Raw genomic sequence first — 16,668 nt, 5'->3', positions numbered from 1 at the left:
GGGTAATAGGAAAACAACATATTCAGTTCTGTAAACATCATATTCAGTTCTGTTCAGTGATGTTTTAGCTGTCTTGATAGTGAAGTATCACCTGAACGGTACTGACTTAGCGTAGATTTTTAAAAATAAATTTGGTAAAGTACAATAAATTATTTTGTATTCTGATTTAAACATCTGCTTCCATCCTTTTGCCTTAAAAATCTAACAAAGCTAAAAAAGTGTCCTTGCTTTATCCTTATAAGACAGACTATCCATTAAAACTTGTTTCTTCGCAATTCATCAGTAGAAATAATTAGTTAATATAATCAAATTGCAAATTAGTTTATGTAATCTATTCCACTAAAAAGTGCATATCAAATAGGAAGGATAGCTGTATACCTAGAGTAGCCACTTAACTAAGTTTCATAGAATGAGTACTCCTTCAGTGATATAAATGAATAAATAGTGTGGCAACTTCTGCAAATATCAGTTTGATTAATAAAATGCATACAGGCAACGTAATAACATTTAAATATTAAGATTCTAAATTTATGTATAAAATAAAACGTTGATCCTAATCATTTTCAGTAGAAACACATTCCAAAATTACAATCAATGGGAAAATGAAAAACTTTCCATTTTGCAAGAAAGCTTTAAGTATATGTATTTAATGAAAAATAAAGCCAAAGAGAATTTGAAATATTATATTACCTATTATTATGGCTATGACTCTCAATCTACAATAATAACACTTCTTCCTTAGGTTATTATCTTAATAGCAACACTTTCTTTGCACAATTTCTCCACAGTAGGTTAAGGGAGAATCTATTTTCCCCTTATTATATTATTATTATTATTATTGCAATATGTCATTACATTATTTTCTTTATAGTGTGCTGTTTAGTTTATTACCAGCATAGAGGAAGCTCTAAAGTCAAGAAAGCACTTTACAATGATCAGTTCTTTTGAGTCTTTGAATCAGAGTCTCTAGAGCCTTCTGATTCAAAGAGCTGCATGTCACTCTTAGCAGCCTCTACAACTGAAAAGAGTAACTGGTGGGTGTCATATTTATCTGTCTTTAAATCTAAAAAATTTAAGAAAGAATCCTATTAGATCAGGCTAAGATTTGTTTGGTCCAGTACTTTTCTCCAAAAGTATCATGGATAATGTTATGGTAGAATATGTTTGCCATTAATCATAACACTTTTAACATAGTCATAAAAAGGGATTTTGTTCTGCAGAAATAACACATAAGTTCCTGTCAAAGTTCTTAAAAAAACAGTTTCAATTGTCACATTGTTCCTTCATTAATACAAGCATAAATCTTAATGAATTCATTTTACTGTAAATTATGCTCATAAAATAAAGCACACTGGTGATAGTACAAGCATGTATATCAGGATTTAAATAATGCCTATATATTACTGCACTGAGTGTCCATATTGCAGTTCCTTGCAATTGGGTACTAATATGAATTCATTCATTTAAAATTATACATTTAGAACATATGCCACACTAATGATAAAGCTAGTTCATAGTTCACTTGGACTTCTCAAAGTATTTAAAACATACCTGCATTTCTGGTTGTGAGATACATCATCTTTTTCTTTTTTTTGCTACTTATTGTTCCACAAAAAGGTCCTGAAGGATGACAAGGCAAATATAACTTAAACAGTATGTTGGAATATATACATTGCCCTGGGGTATTCTATAGGGCTGGGAGAATTATCTTCCCAGGGTTGCATCCTACAGAGCCGAAATGGGCAGGGGTGAGCTGAGCCACTGAATTCTGATATAATACCAGCAGGTGGCAGAAAGGGATCAAAAAGTTTATTTTTGAGAGTGATACAATGAAGCAGATGTTGACTCTAGATATATTTTAAATAAATTCATCTGCTAATTCAGATGAAAGAGGTAAGAAAATGTGGCCACAAAGGGCTACTTGTTACTTATTGTGTCGAGTTCGTCACCTGAATTATCCCAGTCTCTTCTAACAAAGGCCTTTCTCTTCTCTTCCAGGAACTGGCTTGGAATGAGACCAGCACTTCCTCCCTCTTTTACATGGCTAGCCTAGAATCAAATTAATGAATTGTATATATCAGCGACTAAAATTTGAGACAACATTTTAATAAGCAGGACATGCAGTAAAAAAAAGTTTGCTCTTAAGAAACGGACCTTGATATTTAAGTGCATGGCACTGTCAGGATACTGAAAGACCTTAGTACTGAGGAATCAATGGGCATCTAACCAGAGTGCCACCTGGTAGTGAAATTTTAAGACCAAAATACAAAAGCATACAGGATCTTTAAATTACTAATACCTTTTTATTTATAACACTAAACTAGAGGGAATGGAAAGGAATAAATGCTGTTCTCTGTGTTAGCACTTGTTAGGTGTTTGCTATCATATTAATCCTACTACAATGGTATTTCCTGAGGCCAAATCAAAGTGGGGGGCGGGGGGACAGACAGCACTGGGAGAACAGAGTGGAGGGTTTAATTCATGCTGCCAGGAATCTGAATATCCTGAGAGGAAGAATAAGTTTAAAACGGGTAAAACTTCACCTACTTCGCTCATTATTAGAGAAATGCAAATCAAAACTACAATGAGATACCACCTCACACTGTTCAGAATGGCCATCATCAAAAAGTCTACAAACAATAAATGCTGGGGAGGATGTAGAGAAAAGGGAATGCTCTTGCACTGTTGGTGGGAATGTAAATTGATACAGCCACTATGGAAGACGGTATGGAGATTCCTTAAAAACTAGGAATAAAACCACCATATGATCCAGCAATCCCACTCCTAGGCATATAAAGACTCATGTATTCCATTGTTCACTGCAGCACTATTTGCAATAGCTAGAACATGGAAGCAACCTAGATGTCCATCAACAGATGAATGGATAAAGAAGTTGTGGTACATCTACACAATGGAATATTACTCAGTTCCTTTTTATAAGGAACACATTTAAGTCAATTCTAATGAGGTGGATGAACTTAGAACCTATTATACAGAGTGAAGTGAGTCAGAAAGATAAATACCATATTCTAACACATTTATATGGAACTACAAAAATGGTACTGAAGAATTTATTTACAGGGCAACAGTGGAGAAACATACATAGAGAATAGACTTATGAACATGGGAGAGGGGAGGAGAAGGTGAAACGTATGTAAAGAGTAACAAGAAAACTCACACTACCATATGTAAAATAGATATGGGAATTTGCTGTATGCCTCAGGAAAATGAAACAGAGGCTCTGTGTCGGGCTGGAGCGGTGGGATAGGGAGGGATTTGGGAGGGAGCTTCAAAAGGGAGGGGATATATGTATACTTATGGATGATTCATGTTGAGGTTTGACAGAAAACAGCAAAATTCTGTAAAGCAATTATTCTTCAATAAAAAATAAATTAATTAAAAAAAAAACTTAACTTTTAAACTGAAACCCAAAGTATTTCAAAACAGTGGCTGGAGAACTGGCTACTAGAGATACTGGCTTATCACACAATGTTAGTGACTTTACCCTTACAACTAGAACAGAAAAATCTAGTATTATTTTTAGCAATTAAAATCTTAAAAAATACATTTTGAGTAACAGATGACAAAAATGCAGGAAGAGACAGATAGATAATGCTGACATGGTTAGAAGAAAACTGAGATGGCATTCAGAGAGAAGGGGTAAAAAGAAACTTGGGAAAGTTCAACAAAGGAAACTGCCCATAGAAAGCAGATATTTTTAGATGAGAGTTCTAAGAAATTCAGTTGAAACCTCTTGAACTCATGGATTCTGTTTATTCATTTCTTAGTTCTCTCACCACAGTACACTTATACATTATAATGTCTTAATTTGAAGGACATATTAGTAAGATTGTTCTTATTGTTACAATTCATCCCCCCTCAGAAGTCAATATAACTTATTAGAGTTAATTTGAGTTACTAATGAAAGTTTAGTTGCTCAGTGGTATCCGACTCTTAGTGACCCCGTGGACTGTACCCTGCCAGGCTCCTCTGGCCATGGAATTCTCCAGGCAAGAATACTGGAGTGGGCTGCCATTCCCTTCTTCAGGAGATTTTCCCGACCCAGGAACTGAACCTGGGTCTCTTGCATTGCAGTCAGATTCTTTATGGTCTGAGCCACCAGGGAAGCCCTGAGTTTCTAATATCTCAGTTTAATTCAGAGTTCAGCATGGATCCCAGGTCCTTCCCGCTCACACCTTGCTCCTTAATGAGACTCTCTTTTACTGTGACAGTTTAAGGAATTTTAGACTTTGTTTCTCCAGTTCTGGTTGTTAGTCTCTGTAAGCAATTACAAAAACAGACTTATTACTGCTGCTAGAGACTTCTGAAAGCTGTATTAGTGAAAAGGAAAAACAAGAAGACTATCACACACGTCTTCTGAAAAATGGAGGGGGAAAAGACAGTGGTAACACATATCCCTTTCTATACACACAGATTTTAATCCAAAACCAAACAACACAGATGATAAAGCAAACCTTCAACTCTCAATAACTGAGGTGGGCAAATAGATTCAAGAATTAAAGAAATTAAATTTTATTTGTCATGAACATACATACAGTGAGAGAAGACAAGAGGAAGACTACTCTACCCACAGTAAAGACTTCTAGTTAAAACAAACACTGAAAAAGGGATGACCTCAGGGGAGTTGTTCCTGCTGAGTGCTATATTTTACTATAATCTTATGTGGAAGAACCGACTGGTCTAGTCTCTAAACCACAGGCTAGTTAATACTGAATTTATTAACAGCTGCTCACAAAGTCCCTCTCAATTTGGTCTTCTGTCCACAAAATTAATAGCCATGAAGCAGGAGCTGTTCATGCAGGGAAAAAAAAATCACTAGAACAAACAATAATACTTTCCTCCTGAATATTCAGATATTGGTCAGATCTAATATTGAAAATAAGAAAGCAGGTGAAGAAATTTTGAGAAGCATACTAACCTGCCACCAGTTTGGGTCTTCTCTGTTTACAATCTGAAGAATTTCTCCTTTTGAAAACTTCAATCCTGCTTCTTTGCAGGGTATCAGGTTATCATTGTATGGATTATAATCAAAATGACATTTCACAAATACCTAAAACACAGCACAATTAAAAATACTAGAAATGTACCATTTGTCACTGGATTTTGGAAATCTTTTTCAAAGCACTGTGAATTAATTGATAATGTAAATGATAATGTATTTAGTACTTCAGCTAAGGAACTTGTTTTCCTTAAATATAAAGTTATTAGAACATTAATAATTTGGTATCAGAAAACAAAACAGGAAATAAACATTAGTATTACATTAAATTTTTGTTTCTATCTTTAACTTCTAATCTTAACAGTTTAACAACTGTTTCTTCCACCTTTCTTGCTTTCTCACTTTCTCCCAATCTTTTCAGATGATTGTCCAACCAACAGTGCACAATTTTTATGTAAGTAAATGACACTTTCTAATTAACATCCTGAACTAATATATGCAGTTAGGTCATATGTTTCAGATATAGTAGGAATGACTTTTTGAAAGGTTCCTAAAGCCAAAATTAAACAATAAAGGTTCATGTTGAAATCAGACCTGAAATATAGTCAGTAACCTTTTTTTAAAAAAACAAACTTTCATCCCTGGTAATAACATATATTTTTAGTCACATAGATTCACACTGGCCAAAAGTTGTGAGGAAAATAGTTTTCTGGAATTATCCTGCTTTGATGTAAAAGATCAGCATCAAATTAATACTAAAACAAATACTAAAAAAGCCTTGAAGCTATTTCCAATTTAAATTCATGTAACTATGGAAATTTCTTTTAAATCTGTTTTATTAATAAAACTATGTCAATTAGCATGGTAGTTATGATCTCCAATATCCAAAATATTTAGTTTATTTAATTTTGAATTCTAGTTAGGTTAAAAGCATTTTCAGTATTCAATGGCAAGTTCAGACCAATTACTTTCTTACTACAGACCTTTTCCAGGCATATTTATAGAAATTTAAATTTTATCTTCTAGAAAACTGACTAAGCATTAATCAGCAGGTAAACTAACAAGCAGGAAAGCACATAATTAGTCAAAATAATGATGTTACTTTCCTATGTTTATCAATACTTGTATAAATATAACCAAACAGGATATTCAAATAGCACAAGTAGATCATTACATTATTAGTGTAGTAAAATGTAATGTGACAGATGCATATTAAAATAATTTAAAAATAATTAAATTTGAAACATGACAAAATTTTAGTTATTTACAATTAGATGATTTTTATAGAAAGCATTCAGAATATTTTCAATAACTTTTGAAAGGCTAAATATTAATGCTTAAAAAAAATCAGTAAACCAGTAATTTTTTTCCTGATACGCAATTTTAGAAATATCTACAAAGCAAGCATACAAACAGTATTATGATCGCTAAAATGTGATAATTGGCTAACTTGACAATGGCATGCAGCTCAGTGGTTTGGCAATGGATAAAAACCAAAATGATTAAATGTAATTAGGTAAATTTAGTTGGCTAATAAGACAGAAACACGGAGTACCACAAAATGTCCTGGAATGACACCATACCTGACGGACGTGTGCGGGATGCCTCTCCATATTGGTGCAACTCTAAAAATATATTTTTCATTGCATAAATAAAGCCAGACTTTAAATTGATAATAAATTAAATAAATATAAACAAACTACTGGCCCATTTTCATTTCATTCACTTGGTAAAGCAACTACTTCCCTAATTAAATGTCCAAAGGGTATAATACCTGAAAATTATAAATGATAGAAGCAAAAGTTAGCAGAGATGAGGTAAAGATGAAGGAGGGATATGTAAAAGTTGTAAAAAAAAAAAAAAATACTTGGATACTCCTTATTTCTCATAAAAGCTGTACTGGATCAATAGTAAGAGAATCCTATCATCTAACCGTGAATGTGTCTATTGGTCTTACCTGTGGGTCAGAATATACTTGTAACAAAAGGCTTACACTTTCTCACAAATATTCACTTCCCTACTCCCATCAAAAGGTGCTGGAAATATCATCATTTGTGAAACAAACCACATCTCTCAAATGTAAATGATTTCTAGAAGAAACAATTCTCATTTTTCTCATTAACCAAATTAGCTTTGGGACATTACTCTTATGCTTCAAATACTCAGATTATATTAGTTTTACTCTGACCTTTGAAAATTTGTCTGAAAAATCAATTAACCCCAACCTCTGATCTAAACATTTTGCAATGGCCTTTAAATCATAGAGATTTGACTAGATTTTGTACAATTATATTTTATTAAGCACACTTAAAAATGTTTCACTAATAAGCTATGGATGTTAACTGTTTATTGGTTAAGAAGTGACTAAACACAATCTGCTAAAATATTTCAATCTCATATTCTAATCACTAACAGAACTAAGTGATCAACAATCTAAAGGAGTTGGAATCGAAAAAAGAAAGTGGCTTTTAAACCAGGAAGCAATGTTAACCTCACTCAGAGTATAAATACAAATTAAAACTATATTATAGTAACATTTTCCTCCCATCACATTAGCAGGGATCCAAATATCTGACAACATTCTGTAGATAGGAAAATGCCAAGTGACCCACAGTCCTAACAGGTGGGTGGAAAAATTGATTTAATCCCTTGAGAGGCCAATTTAGCAATCAACAGCTATCAAAATTACAAAAAATCTCTGACCTAGTAATCCATCTCTGGGAATGTACTCAACAGCAGTGTTAACTCAGATATATGCAAAATGACTTACATAGAAGACTATTAACTACTGATTATTTCTTAATCACAAGTGATTGGAAGCAATCTAATTGTTTAACAATAGGAAGTGAGGACTAGACTGGTAGTGGATTAGGAGAGAGATTTCAACGGAATACGTATTCTTACTTCTTGACTCTTAGAACCTTCTAAATGAAAACTAAGTTCTTATGGTAATGAAAGTAAAGATAAAATAACACCCCTTCTGACTAAAATGAGGTAACAAGGACCCATTCTCTAACCTGAGAAAACTAAAATATAGGACAAAATATATGAAATGTTTGTCAAGACATCAGACTACAAAGACAGTGATCCTTAAAAAAAAATGGAAACAAACAAGATGAACTTTACCACTGCCCCAACTAACTGCAGAGAAAAAGTTTCCAGGTGTAATGCAGGAAGGGGGACTCTAGGTAGAAGCCTGACGGTCTCCACCTTGAGGAGATGAGCTGAGTGACCAGGGCTATCAAAGTGGCCACAGTGCACAGAAAAGAGCAACAGTAAGGAAAGATTGCCCAGAGAAAGAACTTGAGAACTGCAGAGGACTCCTTCTAGGTTCAGCTGAATACTAATCAGGTAATCAGATCAGTCGCTCAGTTGTGTCCGACAATTGCGACCCCATGAATCGCAGCACGCCAGGCCTCCCTGTCCATCACCAACTCCCGGAGTTCACTCAGACTCACGTCCATCGAGTCAGTGTTGCCATCCAGCCATCTCATCCTCTGTCGTCCCCTTCTCCTCTTGCCCCCAATCCCTCCCAGCATCAGTCTTTTCCAATGAGTCAACCCTTAGCATGAGGTGGCCAAAGAACTGGAGTTTCAGCTTTAGCATCAGTCCTTCCAAAGAAATCCCAGGGCTGATCTCCTTCAGAATGGACTGGTTGGATCTCCTTGCAGTCCAAGGCACTCTCAAGAGTCTTCTCCAACACCACAGTTCAAAAGCATCAATTCTTCGGTGCTCAGCCTTCTTCACAGTCCAACTCTCACATCCATACATGACCACTGGAAAAACCATAGCCTTGACTAGCTGGACCTTTGTTGGCAAAGTAATGTCTCTGCTTTTTAATATGCTATCTAGGTTGGTCATAACTTTCCTTCCAAGGAGTAAGTGTCTTTTAATTTCATGGCTGCAGTCACCATCTACAGTGATTTTGGAGCCCTGAAAAATAAAGTCTGACACTGTTTCCACTGTTTCCCCATCTATTTCCCATGAAGTGGTGGGACCAGATGCCATGATCTTCGTTTTCTGAATGTTGAGCTTTAAGCCAACTTTTTCACTCTCCACTTTCACCAAGAGGCTTTTGAGTTCCTCCTCACTTTCTGCCATAAGGGTGGTGTCATCTGCATATCTGAGGTTATTGATATTTCTCCCAGCAATCTTGATTCCAGCTTGTCTTTCTTCCAATCCAGCATTTCTCATGATGTACTCTGCATATAAGTTAAATAAACAGGGTGACAATATACAGCCTTGACGTACTCCTTTTCCTATTTGGAACCAGTCTGTTGTTCCATGTCCAGTTCTAACTGTTGCTTCCTGACCTGCATACAAATTTCTCATGAGATAGATCAGGTGGTCTGGTATTCCCATCTCTTTCAGAATTTTCCACAGTTTATTGTGATCCACACAGTCAAAGGTTTTGGTATAGTCAATAAAGCAGAAATAGATGTTTTTCTGGAACTCTCTTGCTTTTTCCATGATCCAGCGGATGTTGGCAAGTTGATCTCTGGTTCCTCTGCCTTTTCTAAAACCAGCTTGAACATCAGGAAGTTCACAGTTCATATATTGCTGAAGCCTGGCTTGGAGAATTTTGAGCATTACTTTACCAGCGTGTGAGATGAGTGCAATTGTGCGGTAGTTTGGGCATTCTTTGGCATTGCCTTTCTTTGGGATTGGAATGAAAACTGACCTTTTCCAGTCCTGTGGCCACTGTTGAGTTTTCCAAATTTGCTGGCATATTGAGTGCAGCACTTTCACAGCATCATCTTTCAGGATTTGGAATAGCTCAACTGGAATTCTATCACCTCCACTAGCTTTGTTCATAGTGATGCTTTCTAAGGCCCACTTGACTTCACATTTCAGGATGTCTGCCTCTAGGTCAGTGATCACACCATCGTGATTATCTGGGTCGTGAAGACCTTTTTTGTACAGTTCTTCTGTGTATTCTTGCCATCTCTTTTTAATATCTTCTGCTTCTGTTAGGTCCATACCATTTCTGTCCTTTATCGAGCCCATCTTTGCATGAAATGTTCCTTTGGTATCTCTGATTTTCTTGAAGAGATCTCTAGTCTTTCCCATTTTGTTGTTTTCCTCTATTTCTTTGCACTGATCACTGAAGAAGGCTTTCTTATCTCTTCTTGCTATTCTTTGGAACTCTGCATTCAGATGCTTATATCTTTCCTTTTCTCCTTTGCTTTTCGCTTCTCTTCTTTTCACAGCTATTTGTAAGGCCTCCCCAGACAGCCATTTTGCTTTTTGGCATTTCTTTTTCTTAGGGATGGTCTTGATCCTTGTCTCCTGTACAGTGTCACGAACCTCATTCCATAGTTCACCAGGCACTCTATCTATCAGATCTAGGTCCTTAAATCTATTTCTCACTTCCACTGTATAATCATAAGGGATTTGATTTAGGTCATACCGGAATGGTCTAGTGGTTTTCCCTACTTTCTTCAATTTAAGTCTGAATTTGGCAATAAGGAGTTCATGGTCTGAGCCACAGTCAGCTCCTGGTCTTGTTTTTGCTGACTCTATAGAGCTTCTCCATCTTTGGCTGCAAAGAATATAATCAATCTGATTTCGGTGTTGACCATCTGGTGATGTCCATGTGTAGAGTCTTCTCTTGTGTTGTTGGAAGAGGGTGTTTGTTATGACCAGTGCATTTGTTTTGGCAAAACTCTATTAGTCTTTGCCCTGCTTCATTCCATGTTCCAAGGCCAAATTTGCCTGTTACTCCAGGTGTGTAAAGAGCAGCATTAATGGGCAAAGATATCAGAAGATCATGTAACATCAAACAGTTTCTGCTATCACCATTGTGAGTGAAAAAGCTTCATAATTCATGCCTGCAATGCAGGAGACCTGGGTTTGATCCTTGGGTCAGGAAGATCCCCTGGAGAGGGAAATGGCAACCCATTCTAGTACTCTTGCCTGGAAAATCCCATGGACAGAGAAGCCTGGTAGACTATAGTCCATGGGATCTCAAAGAGTCGGACACAACTAGTGATTTTACTTTCACTTTCTTTCAGTATTCAAGAGAGTTTTGCCCTAGACTTAGTCTTTTCTTTTGTTTGTTTTTTTTGTTGTTGTTGTTTTTTTTTGTGAGTTAAGATCTTTTATTACCTATGACGGTGCTATTCATTACAATAGTCATTCACCTAACAAAGCTTATAAAACAAAATCTGAAAGTGTCTGACTGCTCCCTTATAACTATTCTAGAACAAAGCTTGAGAATATTTAAGCTTAAAAAAAAATCCAGTACTCAATAAGATAAAATTCAGTTCTGGCAGCCAATCAAAAATAACCAGGCATGCAAATAAGCAGGAAAATACAATCTAAAATATGAAGAAAAATAAACCAGTGAAAAGTGACACAGAAATGACAAATAGGACTGAATTAGTAGGCAAGGACACTAAAATAGTTATTTTTAACTTTACATATTGTAGCATATGTTCAAGAAGCTAGAGGAAGGATTCGACATGTTAGGTAGAAACATGGCATATATAAAGAAAAAAAGATTCAGTTCAAATTTCTAGAGATGAAAACAAAAATATCTGAGATGAAAAGTATACCAAATATGATTAACAGCAGATTAGACATCTTAGGGGAAAAAAGAATAATAAATGTGAAGACATTGCAATAGAAACTGTCCAACATGAAAAAGTGGGAGAGAACAAGACTGAATAAATGAAAAGAGTATCAGTGAGCTATGGGACAATTTCAAGGAGCCCAACATGAATAACTCATATATCACCAAAGGGCAGGAGAAATTGAGGAACAGAAACAATATTTGAAGTAGAAACAATCAAAACAATGTCCAAATCTAATGAAAGAAACAGTTTTTCAACAAATAGAGCTGGAAAAATTGGATACCCAGATGCAAAAACAGAAACAGGAAATCCAAACCAATTCTTTGATGCATATCTTATCCCTTATACAAAAATTCAGAGAAAATGGATCATAGAACAAGATGCGAGAATACAACGAAAAGTGAAAATCTTTATAAACTTGTGTTGTACAAACATTTTTTTTTACACAGAAAAAAAGCATGATTCATTAAAAAAAGGACAAATTAGACTTCATCAAAATCAAGAACATCTGCCTTCATATTATACTGCTAAGAGAATGAAGACAAGCTTTCTCACTAGGAAAAAGTCTTTGTAAATCATAATTCCAATAAAGTACTTGTATCAAAACATAAAGAACTCTCAAAACTAAACAAATGGAAAACAACAACTCAATAAAAAAATGGGTGAAGATTTGAAGACATTAAAGTTGTCATAACCATGGCAAATAAGCATGTGAAAAGATGCTCAATCTTAGCAATCATGAGGAAAATGCAAATTAAAGTCACCATAAGACACCATCCACCCTTATAAGAATGGCTAAAATTATAAAGACTGACCATACCAAATGTTGGTGAAGATGTGCAATAATTGCAACTTTCATGTAATGTTGCTGAAAATGTAAACTGGTACAACCACTTTTGAAAACAGTTTGGCCATTTCTTTAAAAGTTCAACATACAACATATCAAATGACCCAATACTTCAAGTCTTAGGTATTTACTCAAGGGACTTACATGTAAATGTTTAGCATCTTTATTTATAATAGCCCCAAACTAGAAACAACAGAAATGTTCACTAGCCAGTTAGTGGATAAATCCAACTGTGGTACAGCCATGTAATGGAATATCACTTGTCAATAAGAAGGAATCAACTACTGATACACATGAAAACATGGTTAAATCTCTTAAATAATTATGCTGAAAGAAAGAAGTCAGATTTTTTTTTTTTTTTACAAAAAAGCAAAATCAAAGGATTCATGTTGTATGAACCCATTTATATAAAAATACAGAAAATATAAACTAATTTATAGTGACAGAAGAGCAGTACTTGCCTGGCATGAAGGTTGGGATAAGGAGCAGGCAGGAAGGATTACAGTGAACCCAGGAAAACTTCTAGGGGTGACAGAAATGTTCACTATATCTCGATTGTATTGACGGTTTCATGGGTACATAACAGATATGTCCACATTCATTAATTACATACTATGTATGTAAGTGTATGCTATTTCTATGAACGTTACCTCAAAGATATTTTGAAAATGTAAAAATAAAAAGTCAAAGTACTGACAAAATAAAATACTGTACAGAAATATACTGTGCCTGTGCAAATGGTAACAGTTAGAAGAAGAGAAATCAAATGTGACAGGCTAGAGAAACATCTCCACCATGACCTTTGTCATAAATCAGAAAGAGGCTGGTAATTCATTTGGGAATGTGTTGGTTGAACATGGTACAAGTGCTGTGCACACACTCTCAGCCTCAAACCATAGTTTCAGGTCCACCTGAGTCTGCATATAAGTAACAGTATATAAGTATAGTAAGTGACAAGGTAGTGAACCCAATGATCAGAGTTGCTAAGAAGTTCTCTAAGATAATAACAGATATGCTATTTTCCCAAAGATTTTCAAAGTGCATGAATTCCACCTACTCAAATGCACACATACAAATAACATATTTTGAGATCAACAAGGAAACTATACATTTGGTTTAAAAAGCTCTGAGAGGCAATTCATACTCCTATACGGTAAATAACCATATGTGGGTCACATTGTTACTATAAACAAATAAATAAACCTACGCTGATCTGACTCATACTAATAATTCTTAATTTACACTACACTTGAGTCATTGGTCCATGCAAGGTCTGCTTTTGTTTTTTAATTTTGTTAGTTTTAATAATGTAATAAACAGTCATGAGCTTACCACATAAAACAGAAGCTAGAAACCTACACGGTCCTCCTGCCCACATTCCATTTCCTTGCACTGCCCTGGCTTCCCCCAAAGCAAAGGTAACCCTCATCCTGAATCTTGTGTTCACAAATTCTTTGCTTTCCTTTTTGTAAGTTTTATTAAACCTATATATAACCTGCAAAAATATACAGCTATTTAAAACTTTTAAAAGATAGTATTATGCTCTATGCATGTGCTCTTTGGGGAACTGACATGCTTATCAACATGTTTCCAGCTATACACATATTGCTCTAAAAACTTATGTGTCTTAGTATGTGGAAACTTTCAACCTTGATAATGCTAAACCTTTTGCCCTCCCAAAGTGGTTATACCAATTTACACTGGCACCAGCAATGTAGAAGATAGAGTCCAGTTTCACATCTACATTTTTTTGCAACTGAATGGTATAAAATGGTATCTCACATTGTGATTTTAAATATCTCTTCGCATGTTTACTGACCATGTATCCCCTTTACTTGATTAGTGTCAGATCAGTGTACAGACAGTAAATGTAACACATTTTCACGTATTATCCCTATGAATTAACACTTTCACTGAATAGTCTTTTTCTCACTGAAAGACATATCAGCTCTGTGAGATATCACAGCAACGTATATGTGTAGATCTCTTTCTGAACTCTCTCTTCTGCTGCTCATTCTGTCTAATCCTATGCCAATACCACATATCTTAATTCCTACACATTAATAATAAGTCCCTATTTCTGCTTTTCTGCCTCAACTGTCTTAGTTATGCATCTTATATACCATGAAAAATCTTATTGAAATTTTCATTGGAATTTAACTGAATCTACAAGTCAATTTGAGGAAAATTGATATCTTCATAATACTGTTTTCTTGTCCATGAACATGATATATCTATTTAGATCTTAATTTTTTTGTGCATGGAGGTGAATATTTTTATTAGGTTATTTCTAGACATAAGTGTGATATTCTCTATTATAAATGATGTCTTAGTTACATTTATAGATGTCTGCTGATGGCATATAGAAATGAAACTGACTTTTGTTCTTCTTTCCAAATCTTCTGCTTTCATAATTATTTCTGTCTTCTCGTGCTTACGGAATTTTCCATAAAATATTGAACATCAGATCAGATCAGTCGCTCCGACTCTTTGCGACCCCATGAATCGCAGCACGCCAGGCCTCCCTGTCCATTACCAAGTCCCGGAGTTCACTCAGACTCACGTCCATCGAGCTAGTGATGCCATCCAGCCATCTCATCCTCTGTCGTCCCCTTCTCCTCTTGCCCCCAATCCCTCCCAGCATCAGAGTCTTTTCCAATGAGTCAACTCTTTGCATGAGGTGGCCAAAGTACTGGAGTTTCAGCTTTAGCATCATTCCTGCCAAAGAAATCCTAGGGCTGATCTCCTTCAGAATGGACTGGTGGGATCTCCTTGCAGTCCAAGGCACTCTCAAGAGTCTTCTCCAACACCACAGTTCAAAAGCATCAATTCTTCGGCACTCAGCCTTATTCACAGTCCAACTCTCACATCCATACATGACCACAGGAAAAAACATAGCCTTGACTAGATGAATCTTTGTTAGCAAAGTAATGTCTCTGCTTTTTAACATGCTATCTAGGTTGGTCATAACTTTCCTTCCAAGGAGTAAGCGTCTTTTAATTTCATGGCTGCAGTCACCATCTGTAGTGATTTTGGATCCCAGAAAAATTAAGTCTGACACTGTTTCCACTGTTTCCTCATCTATTTCCCATGAAGTGGTGGGACCAGATGCCATGATCTTCGTTTTCTGAATGTTGAGCTTTAAGCCAACTTTTTCACTCTCCACTTTCACTTTCATCAAGAGGCTTTTTAGTTCCTCTTCACTTTCTGCCATAAGGGTGGTGTCATCTGCGTATCTGAGGTTATTGATATTTCTCCTGGCAATCTTGATTCCAGCTTGTGTTTCTTCCAGTCCAGCGTTTCTCATGATGTACTCTGCATATAAGTTAAATAAACAGGGTGACAATATACAGCCTTGACGAACTCCTTTTCCTATTTGGAACCAGTCTGTTGTTCCATGTCCAGTTCTAACTGTTGCTTCCTGACCTGCATACAAATTTCTCAAGAGATAGATCAGGTGGTCTGGTATTCCCATCTCTTTCAGAATTTTCCACAGTTTATTGTGATCCACACAGTCAAAGGTTTTGGCATAGTCAATAAAGCAGAAATAGATGTTTTTCTGGAACTCTCTTGCTTTTTCTATAATTCAGTGGATGTTGGCAATTTGATCTCTGGTTCCTCTGCCTTTTCTAAAACCAGCTTGAACATAAATGGTACTAATGAACATCCTTCTCTAGTTCTTAATTTTTTTTAACTAGGCAATGACATTATTAACCCTTGTTTTAAACTTTATGTTCTGGCTTCTTTGGCTCAATTAACTGCAAACAATTGTGTACAAACAAAAATTTAAAAAGCAGCAGTGCCCAAGAGCCTCAGAACTTAAAATACTACAGGTTTCTATATTTAACTACATGCTAAACAAAATTTTTTAGGAGTCAACATTCTTGAAGTTTCTTTTCTTTCTTTTTTTAAAGAAGTTCTGTTTGCCTCACTGTTGGAAGCCTCATCAAAATTCTGAACAAGATCACTCTCCTTCCCAATAGGAAGTGGGGCTTTCCACCCAGCTTCTGCCAGGATTCTGAAAGCTTGTTGACACCAAGCTGGTCTAAGATTTGGGTGGCTTTTCTGTCAGGAGCTTTGTCTCAGCACAGCTGGTAATGGACTGCTGCCAGAAATGTCCGAGCATCAGGACTGTTAAAATGAATCATCACTTACTGGTGTGCAAATATACTTACCTCTTTAAAATCAGAGATAATGTTTATTCTGAATTTTTTTAAAGAGAACTGAAGATTTTTTTTTATCATCTGTTACAACAGATATTTGTTATATCATCTGAGGGTGGTTCC

At 35.6% G+C, this 16,668-nt stretch overlaps 1 protein-coding gene across 6 annotated transcripts in view; it reads right to left on the bottom strand.

Moving 5' to 3' along the window:
* PALS2 (protein associated with LIN7 2, MAGUK p55 family member) overlaps positions 1–16,668 on the bottom strand; it is a 135,056-nt gene that overhangs the window by 18,278 nt on the left and 100,110 nt on the right. For 5 of the 6 annotated variants that reach the window (XM_070369442.1, XM_070369440.1, XM_070369441.1 and 2 more), the window contains exons 6-9: positions 6,544–6,585; positions 4,940–5,071; positions 1,950–2,049; positions 1,552–1,620 (exon numbers count right to left, since the gene is read on the bottom strand). In XM_070369442.1, coding sequence (XP_070225543.1) covers positions 1,552–1,620; positions 1,950–2,049; positions 4,940–5,071; positions 6,544–6,585 — 343 coding nt within the window. The remainder of the gene's footprint in view (positions 1–1,551; positions 1,621–1,949; positions 2,050–4,939; positions 5,072–6,543; positions 6,586–16,668) is intronic. The other variant, XM_005902874.2, reaches the window with a different exon arrangement.

Source organism: Bos mutus, chromosome 4 (assembly GCF_027580195.1).
Source record: "Bos mutus isolate GX-2022 chromosome 4, NWIPB_WYAK_1.1, whole genome shotgun sequence".
NCBI lineage: Eukaryota > Metazoa > Chordata > Mammalia > Artiodactyla > Bovidae > Bos > Bos mutus.
This window is presented reverse-complemented; position numbering and strand designations above follow the sequence as displayed.